Source organism: Eschscholzia californica, unplaced genomic scaffold (genome assembly GCF_041429995.1).
Source record: "Eschscholzia californica isolate CP2 unplaced genomic scaffold, dmEscCali1.0.p SCAF_5, whole genome shotgun sequence".
Lineage (NCBI taxonomy): Eukaryota > Viridiplantae > Streptophyta > Magnoliopsida > Ranunculales > Papaveraceae > Eschscholzia > Eschscholzia californica.
Genome location: NW_028238472.1, coordinates 32,753,017 through 32,764,913, shown reverse-complemented (window position 1 = coordinate 32,764,913; position 11,897 = coordinate 32,753,017). Strand labels below are relative to the sequence as shown.

The window sequence follows — 11,897 nt, the reverse complement described above, 5'->3', positions numbered from 1 at the left end:
GACCCCAACAAGTAGATTTCGAAACCTCTAAAGCCTCAATAGACAGTTTCAAGAGCTACCAAAACAAATAGACAACCACTTATGATGTAAAGATGTCCACGCATAGTATCCGAGTTGTGACCATTAGAAATAAAATGTACCACATATGTAACAAACAACAAGAGCGACATGACGAGTTGGTGTCCACCTTATGTAAGAGTGTGGCCCACAAGGTTATCCATTGTGTTAGCGCCGACCCCATACGCTCCATACCTATATCACATCCGGTAGAGAGGGTCGAACCAACCACAATACTCTTACAACCCTTCACCAACTCCATCACGTCACACATACATAATATCACACCATTTATAATAAACAACCAAAAGCAATATGACAAGTTGGTATCCACGTTGTATGAGAGTGTGGCCCACAAGGTCATCCATTGTGTTAGCGCCGACCCCATACGCTCCATACCAATATCACATCCGGTAGAGAGGGTCGAACCAACCACAAAACTCTCACAACTCTCCACCAACTCCATCATATCACACACATATAATAGCATCACACCACCACATACATAAATCAAAATCATATTCGATAGCATATTACGACATACGAGTTCTATATTTGTAATTTTGCAAGTAATGAATCAATGATGATAATAGCCTAAAATTCTCATATCATGTTGAGTTCTAGGGCATGTTCATGTATCTATATAAAGAGTGTTGTCCAATAGTGAGAGACATATAATTATAGGAGCTATATACTAAAATCATGGCAAATAGAGAGGTTTAGCCCTAAATATCATTGTAATACATGAATCTAGCATGAAAATGTAAATGAAGGTTGTATGGTTCATCAAGTATGTCATTATAGCAAATATCCTCAAAATCTAACACATAGATGAGATTCAAAGTGAGCAAGAAATGAGTTTGTACAAATATAGATCTACTACTTCTAGCATATATATTCATGTCAAGAACCCTAATCTATGTTCAAGTAATACTAAAATCTAGGGTTTGTGGTGTTATCTAATTTGTCTAAGTTTTCTATAAAAATGGCTATTCAAGCCCTAGAGGAGTAGAAATCTACCTTAACCAAAGAAATGTAAGCCACACACCAAGAACAACAAAGAAGATAATCACCAAGCTCCAAGCCCTTCTTCTTCTCCTTCACTTTGCCCTAGTTTTCTCTCTCTAGAATCAAAATCTCTATCTCTAACACTTGTTGTTAAAAAAAAGAAGAGGAATGAAGGGAAGTAAAGTAGTAGTGGTAGGGTTAAAAGGATTAATATGGGGTTTGAGGCAATATGGGAGGGAGGAAACTCATCTTCCCATTTTCTCACCCTAGTGGGCATCCACAAAGTCACGGCAGCAAGAGGAATGAAAGTAGGGGATGCTGTCTAGGTTTTTTTTTTTTTTATATCAAGAGATCCTACTACAGGCAGCCCAAGATATTACTAGGGGCACTACATGGTCCTAATGGCTCAATCAAGAACGACGAAGAACTGAAACATAGTGCAAATGAGGGCTTAAAACTAGCTATATAGAACTTCATGTTGTGACTATCTTTCCTTCTTCTATTTGTTTTTCCGGGCTTTATTTATTAAGAAATTAAGATTGTTTAGCATCATGCAATTGTTCGTCTTCTACAACTTTTCACTTATTGATCATATTTGAATGTGAAAATTGATTCAAGTTTTAATTGTTCGTCTTCTACAACTTCATGCAAAAGTCGTTTATGCTTAATTAGAGAATGGTTGTGTGCTGGTCTACGGCAGGATCAACCAACTCCTTTCATAGACTATGCAATATCACACAAGAAACTCTCTGAATTGGGCTATAACTCATATACTCATATAGTGAGGGTTTGGTAAAGAAGAACACTATAGTGACTATACCGTACACGTATTGATGTCAAACTCCAATGTCAAAGCATAGAAAAATAATGTATTGGATCGGATGCCAAGTGTGAAATAGAAAAGAATACTGTCATGGGCTCGAGACAGAAGTCCGGGCCAAGGTAGCCATAGAGGATTCAGATCCCAAAGTCGAGACAGAAAAGAATACAAAGAGGAAATTGTAGTGGACACATTTTCAAAAGAGGAGATGACAAAACAATATATTGAATTCAGATCCCCACGCAGATGCAAAGAAAGGATAATATACTTATCTTACTCCCATGCTAAGGCTAGGACAAAAACGAACCATGTATTGGACTCAGATAGCAAGGTTGAACCAGAGAAGTACTGTATTGGACTCCGATTGCAAGGTCAACGACTCAAAGGAGAATTCAGTATGAGAATACATAATTGGATTCCATCGTCGAGGCAACTAAGAATACTGTATTAGATTCAGCTCCTAATACAAATGCAAATAACATTATTTTGGTCCCTCTGAATCGCCAGGAGATGGAAAAGAAGAACAATGGATTGGATTCAGGCCCCAAGTTGGAAGCAAAGAAAAACACCATATATTCAGTTACACGGAGAGCATTGGGATACTTGCTTTAGCTGCAGCTGTTGTTGTCTTCAGTTACTTTTTCGGAGTTCACCGAAAAGTCAAGGTATTGATGGATATATTCTTTGCATGTAAAATTTTAAAGGCAAAAATTAGTTTTTATTAATCCTGTGAATCAAACTACAACTCTCAGTTCCCTCTATAGGGATGAATCCAAGGAGAACAAGATCATCTCCATCCTAGAAAGTAGAAATAACAAGTTACATAATAAGATCATAACGAAAAAAGAATAAAGTATTATTCAGGCTCTTGGGTTCAAGGATAGAGTTATATCTTCGAAGACCCTGAGCCTCTTATCATTGCAATTATCCGGTGTTTTCGTGCTCTTGCTTATAGGCCCAATAACTGCAGCAATGATAGCTTCCTCAAATGCTGTAGTATCCGGCAGCAACTCACTCCAGTCGCTGTTCTCTTCTTTCTCCGGTGAACATTTTCTGCTTTTATTATCAGGTTGCCACGAAATGTCTGCCTTGTCAGGCTTACGGAATTCTTCTCTTATTGAGTAATCGGCATTGACTGACCTGGTCCTCTTAATCCCAGGAGATGCTAAACTATCACTGAATTGGGCTCCAATTGGGTTGCTTTTCATCAACTTCACCGAATAGAACGGCGGGGCATCAATGTTTAAGGAATTCAGTGATGAAACAGGTAATGGCTTCATCATACTCTTCTGAAATGTAATCGGTGGAATGTGATTGTTTATTCTGTTCAAATCTCTATTTTCATCAGGAAAATCTTCTTGGGTATGATTAATCTTGTTAATGGTGGATGAAAATGTAGGTTCTCTGCAAGGTTGAGGTTGCCAAATAGAGGAAGAACCTAAGAAAGCATCGAAAAGCCGAGTCTGTTTAACTCTATCTTCTCCTCCTTTATTCATAATTTCAGATTCAAGATCTTTAAGCATTTGTTGGGCCCTTTCAAAAGCTTTGAGGTGAGAATCTGTTCCTCTTGGCCCATCCACCATAGCTGGTCTTACTCTTCTTAAAGTTTCTTTGGCTTCGGAAATCCTCCCTTGTTTCATCAAACAAATACCCAAATTGCACATTTTGTTATTATCAGACGCTATTAGAAGAGCTCGTCGATACGCGTCTTCTGCTTCCATGTAGTTGTTCTGTTGCATAAATGCCCACCCTAGGTTTCCCTAAACCAATTGAAACACAGGTTCTAGAATTTTACTTGCAAATAATGTTGGGGAAATGATAGAGTGACTTAGAAATTGGTACTTAGAGGGTGACATATTTCCTCATTTAGAAATAAAAGCGGTCCCCACCGTAGTCAAACTTTGAAAAAACCTTGTCTTTTAGTGATTCCACATCAGCTGGGCATTAAAATGCCCAAAAAATTTAGACTCTCTAGCATCTTCCATAATGTTGATGGTCAAAACTCAAGTTAGTTTCAGATATGTTTTATCTGACTCGCGTGTCTGACTCAGGCTAATTTTGGGCCATTTGAAATGACTATTGTGTTCCTAACTAAAACATGTCAGACTCATGAGTCAGACTAAAAAAAAAACACCACAGTAGTAGAAAATCATGAGAAAGTTGAGTAGATTACCAGTAATCGTGTCGCTTCTTGTTCCACAGAGAGCTGGAATTTTTTCCCTTGTGATCGGGCGGTTTTTGTTCGCTTTCCATTAAAAGCCACCCCTTGTTGAATCAAGAATAATTTGTGTTTCAAAAGTGCAATCTGATCATTTAATCTCCCACATCTCTGTAGCCATAGAACCAAAATAAATACTCAATTAAGCCGAAAACTTTCGATCATGAAATCAAACTACCCATAATCATAAACACAAAAAGGAATCATATTTGGGTGAAACCTTGTAAAGATCAAGAAGAATATTGTCTAGAGACTCTTGGGCTTGATCAGAACACCGATTTCGAAGCGATTTAATTGCTTCAATTGCTTCTTCTGATCTATTCTGTTGTTTCATAACAATTGCCATATCTTTTAAAGCACTATCAACTCTATCTCCAGCATTAATGGCAGCCCAAAACAAAGGAATTGCTCTTTCTGGATCCTTATCAACCAACTGTTACAACCAAACACAAAAGAAGACACAACCCATCAGATAAACCTAAAATTCAATCAAGAAGATTGGATTTCTAATTTAATTTAATGACTAGAAAAGTTGAAAATAACTTGCCTGAACATTTTTGGCTCTTACATAAGGAGAATCACCTAGTGGTACTTTGTGGGTAACATGAAATGATTCTGAGAGTGTTCTAGATATTCCAGTAGGTTTTAATGGTGAACAAGGAGCAGATTTTGAAGGTCTGAATACAGATGCAATGTTATATTGATCTTGCATCATCTTCAATTTTTCTCTCTCTCCCTGTTTTTTCTTTTGTGGGTTTTTGAAAATCGACAGATAGGACAGATCTAAGAAAGAAGATTAATGGAGAGATCTGAATCTAAACTATCTGTGATGAAGTAAGAGCGAAAAGACAGAGTCAGAGAGAGAGAGAGAACTAGTTTTTCTCACAAACTTGGTGATCTTAAAACCGTATTTGAATTACTAGACCGTTAGAGAGTCAATCGATTGAAAAACTAGCCGTTGAATCTCTCTAGAAACGTGGGAGTCTAGGACTCTTATGATGAAGTTTTTGTTATTAAGTGAGAACATCATTTTCGATGACCTTGTAGTTATATATGGTAAACGAGCCCATGGGTTTTCAGCCCTTTTGGCCCTTCTTTCTCTCACGGTCTTGGGTTCAACTCCACACATAACACATTTCACTAGATACGTGTAAACAAGAAAATTTTAGGGTGCAAAATTTTAAAAGAAGACAAAGGTGGCAGTATAGGGAAATGCTAAATGTACAAAAGATCTTTGACAGGAATCTTGACAAAATGTTAAATGAACGGTCCCGATCAAAGTCAAACCTTGATCAACTTTTGTCTTTTAGTGAAAATGAGTCATTAAGTCAAGAATTTTGTCAAGGACTTTGTACATGTGGCACACCCGGGCAGTATATAGACATCCAAAATTTCTCACTATATGGATAAAATTGTTGTGTAAATATAAGGGTTTTTTGAACTTACCCCCTTAGATTTACTATTTTTGACAAAAAAATAAAGGTTGTGTTTGGCGTAAGTGAAATAAATGTGAATATCAAGAGCAATTATCCTTCAATATGATTCCTAGTAGTTATTCCGCCTTACTTTATTGTTTAATTTAGTCGGTAATATGATTAGCAAAGATTGATTTTGTTTGTATATTATTCGATTATAATTTATTATCACATGCCAAACATGTCCTTAGTAGTTTTACCAAAAACTCTAAACTCAAGGGGGTAAGCTCAATTACTAATTACTGAATGGGTAGACTCAACCCCTAATTAGTGTTGAGGGGGTAAGCTCAAAAAAACCCTATATATAATTAATTAATTTTCATAGGGGACAATTTATTTTCTATAAATCTCTCCAGCATAAATAAGACACCAACACCTTCTCCGAGAGTCTACCATCATCTTCTCCGATCAATGTTATTTTTTGATGAATGATCAACATGCCAACCACAAAAACCTAATTATCTTTATTATTTATTCTTATAATTTGGTGAATCAAAAAATATTGAAAGAATAGTAACTTATAATTCATTGTTCTCTACTTCTTCTTTGGTTTCATACTTAATATAATCATTGGAGGAGCAAACTATGATATAATCTCTAGATAGAGAAACTACTCACACTTAAAAAATTAATCTATTATTTGAGCAATAGTATATAATGTGTGTGATTATTTTATCTTTTAAAACCCTAGAAATCAAGTAAAAAAGGAAGAAAACAAATCCAAATGTCCAAACCTAAATAAACTCATAAGCAAAATATGATAATTTTTCATATAAATAAATAAAAGAAACAAGAAAGTGGTTGTTTTAGTAGACATGATTGATGGTGATGGAGTAGGTGTAGGTGCAGAGGATGGAAATCTCAGGATCTTCATGGTGATGGCGGTGAAGTTGGGAATTTCAGAGAAAGTAACAGAGAATTGCCCGAGAAGGCGAAAACTAATAGATCATTTTTACACCCTAAAAAGTTGTGTCCACATAAGAAATCTGATTGTCCACATATTGGCAATCAAACAAAACATTTGCTTCTTTTTCTCATTTTTTTTCTTCCTCATTTCCTTCCACCACCACCGTTTATCTTTCTTCTCTCCCTTCTCTCTTCCCTCTTTTCCCCCTCTCTCTCTCCCATTGCCTCTCTTTATCACTGCCTCTTTATCTCGGTCTCTCGTTCTGAAACTAGGCTCAAATGAAATCAATGTCAAAACACAAGAGATTTGAAAAATTACCGTGAAATATGGTTATGATTGTATCAGTTTAGGTAAGAGAGAAACTAAAGCAAGGGGGGACTTAAAAAGGATAGTACATAATAGTACAAGTGAGTACGTGGAGCAAATGCAATAGTGCAGGTTAGCCAAAAACTGAGTAAAATTTGTTTATGTTCTTGTTAATTCAGTTTTTGGTTATATTTAACACTAGCTAGAAGATAATAGGGGTGGGAACTCGGATGGTTCAGGCTCGATGGAACTCTGTCTAGTAAGGAAATCGGGCTTTCGGGCCGGACAGAAATTTACAGAAATCGAACTTAAGTCGATTGATTGCCGAGAGCGTCGGCCCTGGAAATCGTCGTTCAAAGGGTCATATTGCATCATACTAAGATTAATGGTGTTGCCACTAATCTTTCAGATAAACACAACGCTCTGATATTTTCAGAGTAAGACTGCTTCTATAATCACCCAAAATTCTGTTTCTCAAAGAGAAGGCAAACTCAGAAGCAACAGCAGAAATCGGGACAATAAGAACATCACGGGCAATTCGAGATAAAACAGGGTATTTTTTATCGTTTTGACTCCACCAACCCAAAACGTCGAACTTTTCAAGATCATCTACAAAAGGACCGGGCTCGGAATCATATCGAAAACCTTTTCGAACCCTCTAAATACTTCTCCAAAATGCACCCTGATTCGAAGATTCCGAAGGCTCGGAGGAACCAACCGTAGAAGAAGTTTGTGGTCGTGAAACATTCAAAGTGACTGTATACTCCGCAAACAATCTGCGAAGTTTACTAACCATAGTGGCAGACTGAGATGAAAAACATTTAATAGCATAAGCCGAACTTTCAAAATAATTCTCATGCTAAGAAAAAACCATATCAACTTTCATCTTAATCCGAGGATCAAGAATACATGGAACACCAAATAAAATCGTGTCACTCCCCAATACTTAATAAATTTCCATTGACAAAACAATTTAAAAAAACATTAATGGATTACTTCGGTTATTATGAAAAATCATTCCAATATCAACCAAATATTCAAGAACAAAATTCGAAGTGACATATTCAACCACGGAAAAGAAAGTAGTTGCGTCATAGAAAGGCTTCAAAAATTTACACAGCATATCAGCATGTAGCCAATCGGATATCACAAAAGGGGGAGATCGACCAGATAAAAAACAAGCTATCACACTTTGATATGGCAATGCATTTTTAAACATAAAATATGTCGAATTTCACCGATGTTTCACATCTAACTGCAATTTCTTTGACGCAAATCCTTTCGACTCGCAATGGGTTCAAAATTAATTGTGCATTTCGAGTCTCAGAAGAAGCAATGTATTCCAAGTTTTACTTCAACCGATTAAGCATTTCCTTTAACTGAGGGACTTTCAAATCATCTTGAACCACAAGATTTAAGATATGGCAACAACATCGAACATGAAATAATTCAACCCTCAAGGACAAATAATCTAACGGTTGAGATCCGCTTGATCAAACAGATCTTTCAAATAGGATCTGCTTCAGAGATGTTTTACATCTCTGATTTTCATCATCATATAACATCATCAAAAAAGAAACAAACTTCACATATGATATAACATCTCTGAAACAGACATGATCTGTTTGATCAAACAGAACAAACAGTTGAGATATGTTTGACCAAACAGATCCTTCAAATAGGATATGTTTCATAGATGTTTTACATCTCTCATTTACATCATCATATAACATCATCAAACAAGAAAAAAATACATCACATTCGATAACATCTCAGAAACACACATGATCTATTTGATCAAACAGATTCAACGGTTGAGATCTGTTTGATCAAACAGATCCTTCAAATAGGATATGTTTCAGGGATGTTTTACAACTCTGATTTTTATCAACATCATATAACAACATCAAAAAAGAAAAATATTGCATCGAATATGATTCCATCTCTGAAACAGACATGATCTGTTTGATCAAACAGATCCAACGGTACAGACACAACAGTTGAGATCTGTTTGATCAAACATATCCTTAAGATAGAATCTGTTTCAGAGATTCCATACATGATACGTCCTTTATTTACATCATTTAACATAAAAAATAAAAATTAGATCCTAAGGTGAAGTTCTAAAGCTTCAAAACGCCCCATGTGATCTGTAGATCATCGGCGTATCGGCCGAACATTCATCTTTAGGATCTTTAACCATTTCAGAGATAAGAGATTCATAGATAATATAAGAGTATAAGAGGGTCACAGGGAGATGTAAAGTTTCGGTTAGGGTTACTAACCATTTCGAACTTCAGAGAAGGCACGGTGGACGGTCAACTCTTTAGGTAATAAGAGAGATGGAGATTACGAGACTGGTCCAGTAATAAGAGAGAGAGAGAGAGAGATTCAGAGAACTAAGAGTAGAGATTAGAGAAGGTGCGGTGGTGGTGTGGTGGAACTAAGGTGGAAGATGGAGGTGGAGCCGTGGAGCCTAGGGTTTGTAAAGAGAGATAGTTGGGTTTGGGGGGACATTTATGGGTGAAGAAGGGGCGTCCTAGGGTTTTAATCTAACGCCCCTTCTAATCCAATGATGAGCCATAGAAATGTCTCATCTGAATCTCTAAATTCGGATTAGTTAGTCCATTTCGAGCAGTTACTCTGATGAATGGTGTGTTTCTTTTGTCTAGGTGTCTTCTACGGAATTGAGCTCGAAAAATAGCTAAAATTGGAATAAAGACATGTTAGGGGGCATTATGGTCATTTGCTGGTCCTGGAAATCTTAACCATTGTTGGTGCTCGGATGATAAGTGGGGTCCATGACGAGTTCGTAGGAGAAAACGGGAGTCGAATCGGAGTCCGGAGGATAAAACTAGAGCAGGTCAAATATCGGGTCAAAGACAGTTGGCGAAATATTAGATGGAAGACATGTGGTATTAATCCAACGTGGGATGTACCTTTCGGTATATTGGTGGGATAGCGGGACGGCGTTTGGGCATTAATTTGAACGTGATGTCTTGTGTCAAGCGCACGTTGTTTCGGGCCTATATTTAGTGGACAACACTAGATCCAACGATGCTGGTTATTGAAGAAGCATATGGCATCATCCAGGAGGCATGTTGCACTTTGTTATGATACACCTAGATGCACCCTATTATCCCTTATGATAGCCAAAAATCGTTGACTGGTTGTTGCCAAGATTTATGGGGACCAATTATTTTAATCTTTCCCTTTTTCACGTCTCTATTAAGTAGAATAGAGAGAGAAAGCATGAAAAGGAAAGAGTGTTGAATATTTTTAGAAGGATGAAGATGAGATTTGGCTGAATATGGAATGGAAGGATTACAATGAATAGATATCCAGAGAGAGAAATGAAAATAAAATCAGGAGCAGAGATGGAAATACAAGATTCAAAAAAATCTACAAAGAAGATAGGAGAGATTGAATCATTGAAAGATTTGACAGTAAAGAGATTAGAAAAATTGAAGATTCTTGAGAGTGATTAAGGGAAGAAGTGATTTTGGGATTATGAAAATATCATCTCTATTTGTTACTCATATGGCTGTGGTTTTTAAAGAGATGGAGGGAGAGAATTTTTCAGAGAGAAGATTAAGAGATTTTATGTGACTGAAGAATCAGGAGATTTGTCAATAGAAGGAAAGATGAACATATTTCTAGTGAGAGAAAATTGAAGAAGGAAAGAGAGTAATTGAAGAATGAATCGACTGGGAAAGCAATATCTCTCTGATTTCTTCTCTCTCTATATAGAAATTTCTACAGAGATCAAAGAGATATTCATAGGAGATATGGCAGCAGGGTTTCGGGTTCAGTTTTTCTTCTTCCTTTGTATTATAAAACAGTGAAAAAAACATAACCAGAATCATCTCATCTTTGGGGTCCTCTCGGCTAAGAAAGAAAAAGAGGTTTAGAAAGAGAGAAGAAGACCAGCTCGGCCATTAAAGACATAACCGAGAGCTAGAGAGAGAGGGGGAGTTTGAATCTTTTCTGTATTTGATTCTTCTTCATCTTCTAATTCTTCTCTTTGTGAGAGAGAGAAGATTAGATAGAAAGAGTTAAGAAAGAGAGAGATACTGTAGAGAGAGAGATTGAATCAAGTTTATCAAATTCAATTAAAAATTTCATATCTTCTTTGTCTCCTTTCTTTACTGTTCGGTTATAGAGAGAAAGAGAGAGTATATTTCTGGTCTATAGAGAGAGAAAGAGAAGCTTTAGAGTGAGAAAGAAGGAGAAAACAGTAGAAAGCAAGAGAGAAAAACAGTAGGGAAATAATGAAGGAGAAAACAGTAGAAAGCAAGAGAGAAAAACAGTAGGGAAATAATTTTCCCACAGGGAAATTATTTCCGAGAAGACGAGAAATTCAATTTCCTTAAGGGTGCGTTTGGCTTCCAGTGGAAAATCAGCGAGAAAAAGTTTAGTTTTCTTCCATTCTCTTTTATTCTTTATGTCTATTTCAATATCGTATTATGATTAACTAATTCTCTATCTAGGGTTGATGATGAAACCAAATATTCGATCTTTAGAACATAAGTTATTTGGTTAATTCTTTTAATGTGATTTAATGTTTAAATTGTTTTAATTTATCAAGTAGATTATCTTTTCACTATCTATGCTTTTAGGTTTGATGTATCGTGCTTAGGTTAAATCCTTTGACGATACATACTTATTGATTGATAGATAGTAGTTTAGAAATTCATCTTTTAAATAAGACAATTACAATTTCATGAGTTAAAAACCGATTTTATCGAAAACATCTCCCGGAATTAGGATAGTTCATTATCCGAAATTCTGAGTTATAAACGAGAGAGTTAGTCAGTTGATTTCGTGTGTTTAAAAGTGAGTTATTCGGTGGATTTCAAAAACCCTAGGTCATCTCCCCCCATTTGAGTTCCTTGTATCATTATTTGTTTTATTATTTTGTTCTTTATTATTTTATCACCAAAATCCAAACCATTTTCAAAATCGTCTTACTTCCAAGTCTTAGAATAGGTTTCACTTAGTCTCTGAGGAACGAACCGGTCTTTCCGGAAATATTACAACTTGACACCCGTGCACTTGCGGGTGTAGACCTATTTAGGAAACTTTTTAGGCCCATCAAGTTTTTGG

The 11,897-nt window shown here is 36.3% G+C and overlaps 1 protein-coding gene across 1 annotated transcript; it reads right to left on the bottom strand.

Moving 5' to 3' along the window:
• Positions 1–2,581: 2,581 nt before the first annotated feature.
• Positions 2,582–5,070, bottom strand: LOC147538668 (protein POLLENLESS 3-LIKE 2-like). The gene is made up of 4 exons (XM_086644246.1): positions 4,651–5,070; positions 4,324–4,536; positions 4,059–4,214; positions 2,582–3,645 (listed from the first exon to the last, which is right to left on the bottom strand). Exons 1-4 carry the CDS (start codon positions 4,816–4,818, stop codon positions 2,746–2,748), a joined length of 1,437 nt encoding a protein of 478 aa, XP_086500372.1. The 5' UTR covers positions 4,819–5,070; the 3' UTR covers positions 2,582–2,745.
• Positions 5,071–11,897: the final 6,827 nt, after the last annotated feature.

Excerpts from the sequence above, each read along its gene's own strand:
- LOC147538668 (XM_086644246.1), bottom strand. The coding sequence starts at position 4,818 with ATGATGCAAGATCAATATAACATTGCATCTGTATTCAGACCTTCAAAA. Across the intron at positions 4,537-4,650 it reads TAAGAGCCAAAAATGTTCAG|TTGGTTGATAAGGATCCAGA; the intron begins GCAAGTTATTTT and ends TGGTTGTAACAG. Across the intron at positions 4,215-4,323 it reads TTCTTCTTGATCTTTACAAG|AGATGTGGGAGATTAAATGA; the intron begins GTTTCACCCAAA and ends CTATGGCTACAG.